The sequence below is a fragment of the Eulemur rufifrons genome, chromosome 17 (assembly GCF_041146395.1).
Source record: "Eulemur rufifrons isolate Redbay chromosome 17, OSU_ERuf_1, whole genome shotgun sequence".
In the NCBI taxonomy this organism is placed as follows: Eukaryota; Metazoa; Chordata; class Mammalia; order Primates; family Lemuridae; genus Eulemur; species Eulemur rufifrons.
Genome location: NC_090999.1, coordinates 51,201,884 through 51,216,403, shown reverse-complemented (window position 1 = coordinate 51,216,403; position 14,520 = coordinate 51,201,884). Strand labels below are relative to the sequence as shown.

Here is a 14,520-nt window from a genome sequence, read left to right as displayed (position 1 = left end):
ATGTTTCATGTGTTAAAAATCAGTATAGCTTGAGAACAACACGCCTGTACCAGAGTGCAAGCAGTGAGGCACCAGTGCAGGACTTGACCCAGGAAGAGTCTTGTAGCCAGGTGGCTTCACTGTAAAGAAAACCAGGTCATCAGAAGGCTTTGTTCCCACTAACTTGGACTCCAAAGAATCTAAGGTTCCTGTGTAGCAAAATCAAGTTCTCCCCATCCCTGTCTCCTCACTGAAGAATTTGAAATATTTACACACATATCAGGAAGAAGAAATGTTTATGAGAGAGAGGTTGATTCTTATGGCCTCAGAGGGCCCATTTTCCCATCCTTGCCCTGTGTCACGAATTTCTCCACAACTTCCGATACTTGGGACTGGCATCTGTGATGTGTAAGGAACCTTTTCTCTTCTGTCAGTCACAAAAAGCATCCCTAGAGGGGCCTGTGACTTAATATTAACATACTCATAATAAAACTCCCTTTCCAATTTGTACACCAACTAAAATGTACTTCTTTTCCTATCTCTACTCATCTAGATAAGATCCATGTCGCCTAAGTCCCAATTTACTGAAATGCAAGGTCGCACAGCTAGCTTTTAGAAGCAATTGTCCCATCTCTGAAATACGTAGAACAGACAACACTTTCCCTCACACACTTTTGTAAAGTACTATTACCTAGCCTAGCCTTTCTCTGAGAATCTCCATTTGGATCTGGAAGTCCTATGGTATATCTTTTCAGCATGACCTCACTCATAATGGCCTATAATTCTGTCTTGGACGAAATCATTATTGCCAGTAGGATTGTTTGTGCGAAGCTCCACAACTGTTCCTTTCAGGCCATTCTGTTTTCATGCTCATATACCTTACTTTTCTGGGACCATTCCATCTTATTGTGCCCTCTTCCCTTTGTCATTCTTCTCTTTGGATCTTTTAATCACTTACCCACATTCGGTGAAGATCTTCGCATCTCATAAATAATCTCTGCAGGTCACCATCATCCTGGAAGACCTCAGTGTTCATATTAACAACCTGGCAATATGTGACCCCACAGCCTCTAATAACTTCACCTTCCCTGAACCTCAGGTGTACATCCTTTTATTTCAACTCTGAAATCTTAACTTATTTCCTTACTTGTGCCTATCATACTTTTTGCAATTTGAAAAAAAGAAAAGATTAAAAAATTTCATAAGTGTCGATGAAGATGGCCCAAGCCGGTGGTAGAGGGACAGAAAAGAGGAAGTGAATACAAGAGACAGAAAACTTATCTAATTAATTATTGGAAGGAAATAAGGAGGATGTCAAAGATAATGCCAAGGTTCTGAGCTTTGTTATGATGGGAGAAGAGACTAACTTTTTAAAGATATTATATCATTGATATTGTGAATGAAAAAGCAATAGAACTACTAAGATCAAATGATTATCACATGTGTCAAATAGCAACACAATACATAATTGTTTTGTGCTTCTGTAATAATGTTTTGGGTTCTAATGGAAGTCATTATAACGTTATTGAAAAATTGTGTTGAACACTTTGAAAATCAAACTCAGTCTGTTTTTACTAGTATCCTTAAATGAAAAGTCAGAAAAGCAATATAAAAAAGAATAGTAGAAAATATCTGTGAATAGTATAATGTATCTGTATCCATGGTTCTGGTACTATTTTTCCATGTAAGTGATAAATAAAAAATATATATGCATCATTCTGGACTTCAGATTTATAAAAGGTATTGAATGTATTGACAGTGAAGCTTACAGATAAAATGTGATATTATAATTTCCTCCTTATCTCAAAACTAATGTAAATTGAATATATCCTATACCAGGGTTCAGCAAACTTTGTAAAGAACCAGACGGTAAATATTTTCGGCTTTGCAGGCCATAACCACCCAACTCTGCCACTGTAGTACAAAAACAGCCACAGACAATAGATAAGTGAATGAGTGTGTCTGTGTTTCAATAAAACTCTATTTATAGACACTGAAATATGAATTTAATATAATTTTAATGTTACGAATATTTTTCTTTTGATTTTTGAGCCATTTGAAAATGAAAAAGCCATTCTTAGTGCACAGGCTATACAAAAATAGGCAATGGACCAGATTTGACCTACAGGCAGTTTGCTGGTACCTGCTTAGCACCATGTATGAATTAAGATGCTCATTAAATGTTTGTTTGTTATGTGTTCAGATCTTTCTGCAAATATATATTTTGACATACATTGATTTTACCAAAATAAGAGATAAGAAAGTCTCATGTTTTTTATAATGTGTACTGATTACTAAAACATGAGAAATTATCATGATTATTTTCTAGAATATCTAGATTTATATACATAAGGAAGAAGTTATCTTTAGGATTAAAAACGATTTATTTGAAGCAATATTTGCTAGAAAAGTCACATATTTCTTTGAGCCTATTCTTACAGGTAAGAGTTAAGCAAATTTGCTGTTTACTTTTTCTTAATCCTATGCTAGGTACTAGGCTCAATGCAGTGGATTGAAGGTAAAATAATGATTTCTACAATTTACAGGGTAAAGAAGACAATACTGTGGCCTTCTGCATTACAACTGTTATCAGTTGAGACATACATTGGTTTAAAAGTACTGGTTTTAAAGATGAAGCTGTATCTCTGTTTATAGCTATTTTCTTACCTCATTGTTTTTATAAATCATATGTCTAAATAGACACTGCTGTAAAATAAGACAAACAAAACTAGATACAAAGAGCATTTTATATACTGTAGATCTTCATGTTTTTGAAATTCAAAACCAGAATAGATTGATGATATTTAATGACTGATTAACTGAATATGGATTAAAGCATAAAAGGTTGGAAAACATTGTTTTCATAAAGCTTTATGTGGAGATGTCATTTTGGAAATAGTAATGCAGATGCTGAACAAGGTTTATTCTAAGACACTTGATATTCCATGTTTTATTTTTCAAATCTCATTTTAAATTTTATAATTCAATCATTTTGAACAGCTATGTTCAAAAGAAGTTTTACAACTTTAATCTTAATAATCTCAGAAAAAGCAGACATGCTATGTCATAAAATAACTATTAGTGACTAGTTTGTATCCTATAAATCTAACTTGAGTTGATAATATGGTCCATTACCAGCTAACTGCACAGAGTATTTTTCATTTTACACTCTTCAGTTACTTTTTAGTGAAGTGTTAAAAAATATGAAGCTTTTCTCCTCTCTAAAATTGCACGCTGTCTGTCTGTTATTAGGGAGATAACAGCTCTTATAAATGTTTCAGTAAGCGCTAAGTAGACAGTTATGTGCACTCTCATTCCACGCTTATTTGCTTACTGTAATAAACTGATAAAATATGTGTGGTTTGTCTCTGTGTATCTACAGGCATCATGAGTCACATAGATTTCCTTTAGAAATAATGTTGTATCTGCAGAATTGATTGCTTATTTTCATAAACCATCTAAAGGTACACAAACGACTTTTATTATTTAAACATATGCTGTGTAAAGATTTGTAGAGGATTATCTCATTGTTACTCGATGCTTTTTGTTCTGTTAACTCTTGGGGGAGGCTTTTTATTTTAGAGTTACTGTAGTTACTGAACTAATTACCTCCTCGAGAATCATAGTGAAGATGACCCATATCATTTGCTTATAATGCAGCTAAATTTTTAAACAATTAAATCAAAACTAATGTTTTCAAGCGTTGTCTTTCATCTTATTCTGTTTATACAAGTTTCATTAAAATAATGCTTATACCTGAAACTAGACATTTTGAGAATTAGTGTTTGTATTATAGAAGTCCTTCTAGTGAATAAGTTGTTCATTGTGAGTGCCTCGAAGAAATATGATATTTTTTCCAAATGTTTGCAATTATATGTAATAGAAAATTTCAAGTCAAGTTATATCTGACAAACAACAAATATTGATATTGATAATCTCCACTTATCACCATTGTGTGCTCCTATAAGGCTGTAGTATTTTGGGGTAGAGTGTTATAACTGAGTGCTCAGCATTGAATATAGTTATGACCAACACTAGAGGTATATTATTTGCAAATCTCTATATTCATTTAAAATAGTAAAATTATACTTTGAGTTCTGAAAAATGATAAAATTATGTTTTATACATTGAGCATAAAAATGGGGAGTAGATGGGAAGAATCAACATAATAAATAAGTAAATTACATATATTATGTCAGAGAAGGTATTATGTGGCTATGGAGAAAGAAAAAGGAATCAGAAGGGGGACACACAAATGGGTTAAACCCCATGAAGAAGGTAACGTTTGAACAAAGACATCAGAATTGAACCATGTGCACATCTGGAGAAAGTGCGTTGTAGGCAGAGGGAATAAACAGTGCCAAGGGCCTGTGGTGGAAGCATTATCGGTATATGCAAGGAATAGAAAGGAAGTCAGGGTGACTGCAGTGGAGTGAACAGTGGGTTCAAGAATAATAGGAAATGAGATCAGGAAGACACAGGGAGCCTGGCCACGTGAGGCCTTCTAGGCCTCTAAGGATTCTTGGCTTTTACTCTCTGAGAATTGGAAACCATTACAGGGTTCTGAGCAGAGGAGTGACATGATGTAACTTTAACTGACTCATTCTGGCTACTCTGTTCAGAATAGATTCAACATAGCAGTTCAGTCTGTGTTGAGTAGGATGCAGAAGTAGAAGCAAGGAGACCAGTTAGGAGGCTGTTGGAATAATCCAGATGAGAAATGGTGGTGGCTCAGACCAGGATGGTAACAGTGGAGATAGAAGTAGCCAGACTTTACTTAGTTCATTCATATAACTGTGGATTCTTTCCTTGATCTCTCCCTCAGATGTCAGCTATACCTTTTGTGTTCTTCTAGTCCACTGAGCCTAACTCTGTCATGGCATTTATCACACTGGTTGATTTACTTAGCTCTCCCTAGCTAAACTATAATCTTGAGGACTGGGATACTTTGTCTCTGTATCATACTCCTCAGTACAGTGGTTGGCACAACTAATTCAATAAATGTTAGTTAGATGAAAGAAGAATTAAAAATTAATGATTAGTGGTTACTCTGTGTTTGAAATAATGGTGTTCTTAAAGGACAAAGGGCTGTGAAATACCTAATTCTTTCACATAACCGCCTTTCTCCCCCAAATGTCCAAGAGAGACTTAGGGTTAGAGGACAAAGAAAGGCAAAATAGGCTGGGCACGGTGGCTCACGCCTGTAATCCTAGCACTGCGGGAGGCCAAGGCAAAAGGATTGCTTGAGCTCAGGAGTTCGAGATCCTGTCTCTACTAAAAATAGAAAATTAGCCAGGCATTGTGGAGCCCCAGCTGGAGTCCCAGCTACTCAGGAGGCTAAGGCAGGAGGATCACTTGAGCCCCCGAGTTTGAGGTTGCTGTGAGCTATGATGACACCACTGCACTCTAGCCCGGGCAACAGAGTGAAACTGTCTCAAAAAAAAAGAAAAAAAGAAAGGCAAACTAGTACTTTGTTACTAGTGTGGGCCTTGCCCTCCAATCCCAACATAGAACTCCAGTGAGTTAGGATGGAGTTTATCAAGGAGTCTTCTCTTCTGTTGAAGGTAGGCTTAAGTAGCCTTGAACCAAAGCAAGTTATTACCGAACCATATGGAATTGATAATTTGACTGTTTTTGACCTACAGATAAGGCAGATAGATATGGTTCAGTCTAATCAAAGGCCAAACCTGAGTCTCTGATCTCATAGTTTCTACCTACCGCCACTGTACAGAGAGGGGCAAGAGAGCATATTCTTCCATTACAAGCTTATTTCTCCCTCCAATTAGTGTCCTGAAATCTGACTAATCCCAATCCGTGGCAGGGTCAGGGAGATAAATGATAGAAACGCAATTTGCACTAGCTTAAGCAAAAAAAAAAAAAAAAGAAAGAAAGAAAAGGAAAGAAAAGAAAAGAAATTACAGGAAGGAAAACCAGGCTTCAGCAAGGGCGGGAATATGTGGGACTATGTCTAGCACTCAAGAACCATCCAGACCAAAGTTACCAGCTGGTCTTTCTATCTTTTATCTATGCTCTTCTTTGAAATTTACTTTATTCTTTTTTCTCACTGAACAACGTGGTGGGAAATGTGGCCACAGACAACATTAGAATTTTATTTTTTTTTTCTTTTTCATTAGTGTTTCACTAATTTCTTTTTTTTTTTTTTTATTTCATCTTCTTGTTATGGGGGATACAGAATTTCAGGTTACATACGTTGCCCATGTACTGCCTTTCCCCCCCAACATTAGAATTTTAAATCTCAGAATTTTAGCCACTTGAGAGAGCCTGGCTGAAATTCTTAGGTCCCAAATCCAAAAATCTTAGGAAAGACACTCATTGTGCCAGGTATCCATTCCTGAAGCGGTTAACTGTGGCCAGGTCATGAGGTGGCATCAGAACACGCCAGCTCCATCAAATACTGAGCGTGGCAGGGTTTCTAGGTAATAGTGGAGTGTGTTGGGCAGACTGTCCCACACATAACCACTGCAGTGTAAAGCAGTGGGGGCAAAGCTCCCTCAAAAGACCAGCACTTAGTCTTGATACAAACAAAAGCAACCCTGAAACACTGGATTCTTCTTATTCTTCATTGTCATAGGACTTAATGCTTTGTTGTCAACTATGAGAACATTTCATGATACTTCAGAAACCCATAGAAATAATTAACCAAGTCATAACATGGACTTTCATGAAGGAAAGCCAAAAGAAAAATGCAGTCTCTGCCATGTAAAGCTATATTCTCATTAGCAAAGACAGCCAATATGGTACCATTGTGCAGATTTCAAAAAAGCCACCTTTGGAATACAAACTGGATTTTTAGCTCCTATCCACCCCTTCAGTCAGATGTCACTGTACAACTGTATATGATGGTCTTACTAACTGTTAATTTAGCTGTTTGAAATAAGTGGCTCTGAGAATTATTGAATGACAAAAAAAGAAATGGTTATCAAGAACTGTAAGGGGTCTGAGATGTTACCCTGTTTGCAAGCTAACAAGTTAACCTGCAACAATTTCGTGGATACTGGTAGAAGACACAAGACTCCTAGGTCAGAGACAAAGGACAGTTTATTACTCACAGCAATAGCAGTAGCCAAAGTAACATCATTTGCACTTCTCTGAACCCCGATTCCCACATGATGAAGGCCAAGTGATGCTAGTACATGCAGTGTGTTGCTTATAGGAGAGGAACCTGAATATTCCAGGCTTTTATAAGGGGCTGTTAGCAAATCTGTCCAACCTTTGCCCCAGAAGAAGATTTTATCTTTATAATTCTTGACAACAAACAAATCTATCACCTGCCCCAAGAGGAGGTATTATCTCCATCTTCCAAAGGCTGTTTGCTATACAAACATCCTTGAAAAGAGTTTCAGGAGCAAAGTTGTTAATGAGAGACCTGTAGCGAGGCTTGTTCCGCAACAGCAAGGGAAGGAGATTAGAGTGGGAAGGATGTAACATTTGTGTTCCTAGATCAGAGGTCAGCAAACTTTTTTTGTAAAGGGACCAGATATTAAATATTTTCGGCATTGCAACTACTCACCATTGTAGAGCAAAAAAGCAGCCATAGACAATATGTAAATGAAGTGAAATACAGTTGTGTTCCAATGAAACTTGATAAAAATGGGCAGCAGGCCATATTTGGCTTGTGGGCTCTAGTTTGCCCAACCATTGCCCTAGATGTTGTGTTTAAATTTGTTAAAGTTCTTTCTTTTTTCTTAAACCCTTATTTTCACAGTCCAAATCTAGGTCATTTAATAATTAATGTACTTTTTCTTCTTTTTTCCTTTTTTTTTTTTAAGACAGACTCTCTGTTACCTGGGCTAGAGGACAGTGGCTCCATCATAGCTCACTGCACCTCAAACTTGGGGACTCAAGTGATCCTCCTGCCTCAGCCTCCCAAATAGCTGCGACTATAGGCTTGTGCCACCATGCTTAGCTAAGTTTTGTATTTTTTGTAGAGATAGGATTTCATTCTTGCTCAAGCTGGAATTAATGTACCTTTTACCTTTTTTATACATCTAATTGTTGATATCTATAAAATGTGAAGTCAGAAAAGCCATTTTGCAATTAGCATCTTAGAATATAAACAGCCACAGATCTTATATATATTTCTGGAACATAGGTATCTGATGTGCAAAATATTGTACTAAAGTCTCGCTTTTCTGTTCAGATTAAGTGTATTATGTATGGAAATAGTTGAAGGATTTATGGAAACCACTGTTTTTATTTAACAAAGTATCACGTATGTAGTTTATCTAGATTTTGGAGAAGATTGGCTTAAGATTACTTGTATGTACTTAGGAAACAAAGGTAAAAAAGCAATCAGACACTTTCATTTAGTCCCTTTTTGTAGTTTAACAAGTATATGCTATTATCACAAAGTGTCATTTATGATCCTGTTTATTGTGGAAGAGAGTACATAGACCTCTCCGTGTTATCACAGATAACCTTTGAGGATTTTCAAGGAGGGCCTTGGGCCTTTATTAGATGTTGAATTCATTATGGAATGCTTCTTACTTTGTACTTGGTTCAGTGTGGAAAGAATGAGTGGAGAAAATTCTACTGTTTTTATTCCTTTATACATCCCTTAACTTCTTTTTTAACAATTATATAAAGCTGCAGAATTTTGAGAGAAGGTAGAAAAAAACAAATGTTTGGATCATGTGTCCAAGTATTAGACTGAGAAAGAGAATCAGTAGTAAATTAACCAAGACTTATTAATTTCTCTTAAATGACTAAAGGCGTACGTCTAAGCTCCTTGTGTGATGTTTAGATTACTACTTCTGGCTACTTGTGAACCAAACCCTTGCTTCTGTTCTACTTTGCCCACACTACTCTACTCTTGCCTCTCTCCAACTTTCAAATAGTCCTCCCTTTTAGATTATGGTTTTGGCATTCTTTCCCCATATTATATATAGCCTAAACTCTTATGAGTTTCCACAGGATAAAACTAGCCACAACACCTATTTGATGATTTAATCACAACTGAGTCTCTGGAACAATGTAGAAAAAAAAAGTAAGACCTGGTCATTGTCTCCCATGCGCTAACCATCTAATTAAGGGAATAGACATATGATACTGAAAAATATAATTAGCCAGTTAAGAGATTGTGTTTAAGGTTGATTATCATAGCCTCAGTGGCATGGGAATTTATGTTGAAAAAGGATTTTTTGCTGAATATAAATATATATTAACACATATGTGTATATATATACACACATGTATGTACATACACTTTGTGTATTTAGATGTATATCTTTGAGTGAGTGTTCACTGCTAAGGATTGCTATCTTGGGTTATGCTAATCTGAGAATTCATGATGATAGTAGGACTTAGAGTGAGCATTGAAACAGAAGTTTTGAAAATAATTTTTATTTAAGGAAAAGAACCCAAGCTTAGAAATGAAAGTGATTTGAAAACTTAAAATGCTAGACTGTCGTTAACACCATCAGAAAGCTAACATAGAATGAATAGACCAGTTGTTCCCGTTACTTTATATAACCAAAATTTAAAATTTAGCCGTTTATTATATTTTATAAATAAACTCTCCTGTAAATTTTTATGATTATTTTTAATAGCCCATACTTAAAAGAGCTTTTTGAGAAAGAATACTGTGTTTAAATGATGTTAGAAGGCATTATTTATCATTTTGTATATATTTAACTTAGATTTTTGTTGGATTTTAAGTTATTGAGATTACTAAGTTTTTAATATCAGGTGTGAGTGGCATAGTGAACATGTTTAATGTTAAGATTGATATGTACTCTCACAATTGTAATAGGTAACCTAGTTGGGAGAGCATACTTGTTAGGGAAAAAATCTTGATTAGGCCTGTTTAATTACAAATTGATTTTTTAAAAAAGCGTGCCCATGTCAGGTCAAGCCTAATGTGCAATACTTAGACTTTGAATGGAAAGATGGCTAGCACATGGTTTTAGAATGAACAGTGTTTCTTCATTTAATATGCTGCCTGTGATTCCAATCAAAATGAAACTGAGGGAAGAATAGAGTCCAACATTCAATGGAAAGATAAACAGATGATTAACCAAGAAAATATTGAGGAGAAAATGTGGAAAGATTTATTTTATGAAATAATTCAATTATATTGTAGGGCTATAAGAAATAAAACAACGTGGTACTGGTTTAACAAATCAGTTGAGGCCCAGAAATGTCTCCTAGTACATAAATGATTAGAATGTCTGCATTTACAAATCATTGAGGAAAGGCTATTCATTAGATCATGTAGGGACAATTGCTTCAATATTTGGAGAAAAATAATTAAATATAGAGTACGTATACCTAAGTCAATTCCACATGAATTAAAAAATTGAAACCATGAAAGGTCTAGAAGAAAATGTGAGTGAATCGTACCTGATCTCAAAGTAGGAAAGATCTTTTTAATAATTAAAGCAAGGGAAGAAACCACCTTAACCTGGAGGTCATGGTCTTCAGTTTATGGTGAAAGAAATTGAAGCAAAAAATTGTTCAAAGCGTCAAGATTGGAAATGAAGGTACAGATGTCCATTATTGGTAGATGATACTATCTTATAGTTGAAACACCCAAGAAACTCAATTGACAAACTGCTAAAACTAATAAGAAAATTAGCAAGATAGCCAAATATAGAGTATCTAGGAAAGCAACTAAGTTTATAAACTCTGAAAAAATTAAGTATATTTATATATTAATAGCTGAAATTATTCTCTTCTCATTAGGCTTATATTGTCAAAATATTTTAATATATGCATGCAGAGTACAGAAAAAATTTAATATCATTTTGAGGACATTTGCTTTACATTTTTATATCATTTCTGACTAAGACCTATGTGTGTGATACTGTTATTGTGACTCATATGATACTTTAGAGAAACCAGGAATTAAATGTCATAAATGTTTTCTTATTTTCTAAAAGAATTAATAACTTTATTCACTAATTCACCATTTTTTTTTTCCTGTGTGCAATAGGTCTCTACTCCTGTCTTTGTACCAATGAAAACTCATGTGCTGCTTCATCGAATGAGTGGAAAAGGACTAGCTGCCGATTATTACTTTCCGAGACAGCCTTGCATTTTTGGTGATAAGATGGTCTCTGTACAAATAACATTGAATAATACTACAGATCAAAAGATAGAAAATATCCACATAGGGGAAAAGAAACTTCCTGTAGGCATGCAAATGCATGTTTTTAATCCAATAGGTAAGTATTAATTCTCATTTAAAATCTTAACTATATTTGATAACTAAATGTGTTCATTTTAAAAGCAAAAGAGAATATTTTTTAGTAAAAAGGTAAAATAGAATTTATCTTATTGACTATTAGTATACTCATATAAACATACTTTATATATGTTTTCCGTTTATAAACAGAATTTATCATACAAGATAAATATATTTGTTTGCCCTTAGTGAATCAGGTCCCAGCAATAGTAATACCAGTAGTGATGAAAGATGGATCTGCAGAATCAAAATTGTCATCCTATTTTGCGTATCTGCATCACCTTCCCCCACCTCTCTTCCTGGTCAGCTTTATTCCCTTCATGATTTTAGGTGGCTTATTGTGTATTAAAAGCAAGAAAATCAGTCTGCCTTTTTGAATACCATGCTCCCGTATCTCAAGACCCTTTCCTGTTTCCCTTCATGTTCCATAAATTAAAAAGTGGAAGGAGCAAAGCCTGAGAGGATGTACATTATTCTGCTTGTCTTCCTCTCTATGTACAGAATATAGAACAGCCCATAGTACAGTACTGGTATTTACCCATATCATGTTTTTAAATATTTTTAATCTGTTGCCATCATTTAAAAATCAAGATGTTTTTACATTTTAAAAAAAGAAATCTCACTTTCCTTAGAAGAAAGCATAAGATATGGCAGTACTGGTCCTTCATTCCCACATGCAACAACAGCTATTGTTGCAGCCTGTGCTTTGCAAGTTGCCTCTGTGCCCATTGTGTCACACTGTCTTCCCAGCTAAGTGTCAGTGGCCATTTATCATCCCCCTTGCATTTTTTAAGTATTTTGCTAAAAAAAAATACCCTTTAAAAATTAAGTGTAACAATCATATGTCTTACTTTGAATTTGACATAATATAGTATTTAGAATGTCTATCTCTATTCTTTCTGTTTTTTGGTAAGTAGAGACAGTCCTAAGGTTTAGTTGAGAGAAGCTTCAGGCAAAACCTCACTTAAAAGTGATATAAGGTGTGTGTCATTGTATCCTCCAAATGTTACAGTCAGAATGCTCCAGATAGCTACCTTTTACAATATAATAGTTCAGGTGAACAAAGCCTTTTGACCAGCATGAACTCAAATTTGGTCAATTGGCCTTCTTTACTCATTATTTCACATCACTATTCCATTTTTCTTCATCTTCATCTGAGCTCTTTGGCATTGCTGAATTCTCTCCTGTATTTTCATGAGTCATTCAGTAAAGGAAGTCATTCTTTGTGTTATATTTTTACTCAAAGGAATAGAACAATTTCTGATCAGTAAAGCCTGGTAAAGTTTTATAAGCAACCAAAGAAAAGAAAGGTAGAGTTGAAGTAAGCTGTTTTCAGAATCCACTTAATATCTTTTCTTAGTATTTTGATAGTTAAGACAATTTAAAGAATACAACTTATCCTAATTTTTATTTAATTAGTTTGTAAAGTTAATATATTGCCAAGGAATTATAGAATATCCAAATTTGTGTTCTTTTTTATTGCTTGTAATCCAGCCTTTTTTACCTAGTTAAAAAAATTAGTTTAAGAAGTGTCAAGCGGCTAATATATGAATTGTCTGAAGGTTGAAAATGTTATCCAAAGGTTAGAACAGTAGAACAGTATTAATTTTTCTTTGAGCCGGCATAATGAGTTGATGAGTTGACCTTTTGTTGGCCTATGTAGAATAGAAGAAATAAATATAATAAATTTCACAGTATGACCTTAACACAGAAATAAAATATGAATGTATACCATTGCCTTAGTGCTAGTTATAAGCTTTTCTTTTTCATTCTTAGACAAATTTTTATGACTGTATGTTTCATTCATTTTGTTTGCATTTATTGAATTCCTTCAAGATACTGAGTTCTTTCCCATGGGTGGTATGTATTTGTGTATAATACCACTCTATTACCAATAGTTTACAGTAGAGTTATAGATTATGATATATGTAAATCAGTCCTCCAAAAACATCTTAATAATGCAACAAATACCACATTTTCATGTTTTTGTGAAATAAGAGAGGTGAGATTTTTGTTTTATTTGTTAAGTACATATGTACATTAAGGAGTCCAGCAGTTTTCTTGTCAGCAATCTGTTTTACTTTTGTCTATTTTTTAATATGTGATGATTTTTGTCTAGATTTGGCCCTGCCTTTAGCATGCAACTGGATTGTTGCAAGAATTTTAGGAATAGTGTGCCATTTTTTCCCAAAGGGACCAAATATATAAGAGATTTTTTTAAGGCACAAAGAATAGCCTTAAGCTCTCTGCACTGTATTCAGTGACTTTGTGTTAACAGTTGACAAATTTGAATTCAGCTAAGATTTTACTAGTTACTATACATCTGTCACATCAAAGAAGGTGGCATCCTGTGTGATTTCATTTTTCATTATTAATGATGTGGTGTAATAGAGCCAGTATTGTTCAGCCTTCTACATAGCCATCATAAGTATATAACAGCAAATCTAGAAGAATTGTCCAAATATAGTCACCTAGTTCAGTAAGCTTTCCCAATTTAGCAGGCTCCAAATATTATAAAAATACATTAAGTGAATAATTTTATGCTGATCACTTTGCTCTTAAAGCATCTATATAATAAAACATGCCACTGATCACGAACTGTTCTCCAGAATTAAGATGGCACTAAGCTCAGAGTTAATTACCTTAAGACTGAAGATGGTATCAAACAGTGTCAAAGAGTGCTATCAACAAGGCATCTTGAGAGCTGTCACTTTGTCAAATGAAATACAAGGATACATGATGAAGAGAGATCTAAATCATGAATGCCATCATGTTTTGGAGATGATGGCATCTGCTACCAATGTGGTGTCAGATACAAACGAGACCAAACCCCAGTATATTTAGAGCACAGAAGAAGGCATTAAGCACATATATATATATTTTGCATTAATCATTAATAATGATTAATTATTTTCATCATTAATAATGAAAAATGAAATCACATAGGATGTCACCTACTTTGATGTGACAGTTGTACAATAACTAGTAAAATCTTAGCTGAATTCAAATTTGTCGACTGTTAATACAAAGTCACTGAATACAGTGCAGAGAGTTTAAGGCTATTCTTTGTGGCATATATATACACACACACACATACACACACATTTTTTTTTTACCCTATTGTAAATAAGTATATTTGCCAAAGTATAAGTATATTTGCAATAAGTATATTTGCAGCAAGTCTTCTGGTATTTAACCAGCATCCTGGTAAGTGTTAGGTTTATAAACAAATGAAATTCAAACTAGAATCAGCAAACCAACATACATATACCACTGAGCAAACCAATAGCATTTTCAAATCAGCATCAAACAAGTGCTCTCTCATAATGCCTAAT

General features: G+C 34.5%; 1 protein-coding gene across 1 annotated transcript in view; it reads left to right on the top strand.

Moving 5' to 3' along the window:
* The window catches only part of AP3B1 (adaptor related protein complex 3 subunit beta 1), a 225,457-nt gene that overhangs the window by 172,942 nt on the left and 37,995 nt on the right, over window positions 1-14,520 (top strand). The window contains exon 23 of the mRNA XM_069491985.1: window positions 10,934-11,165. Coding sequence (XP_069348086.1) covers window positions 10,934-11,165 — 232 coding nt within the window. The remainder of the gene's footprint in view (window positions 1-10,933; window positions 11,166-14,520) is intronic.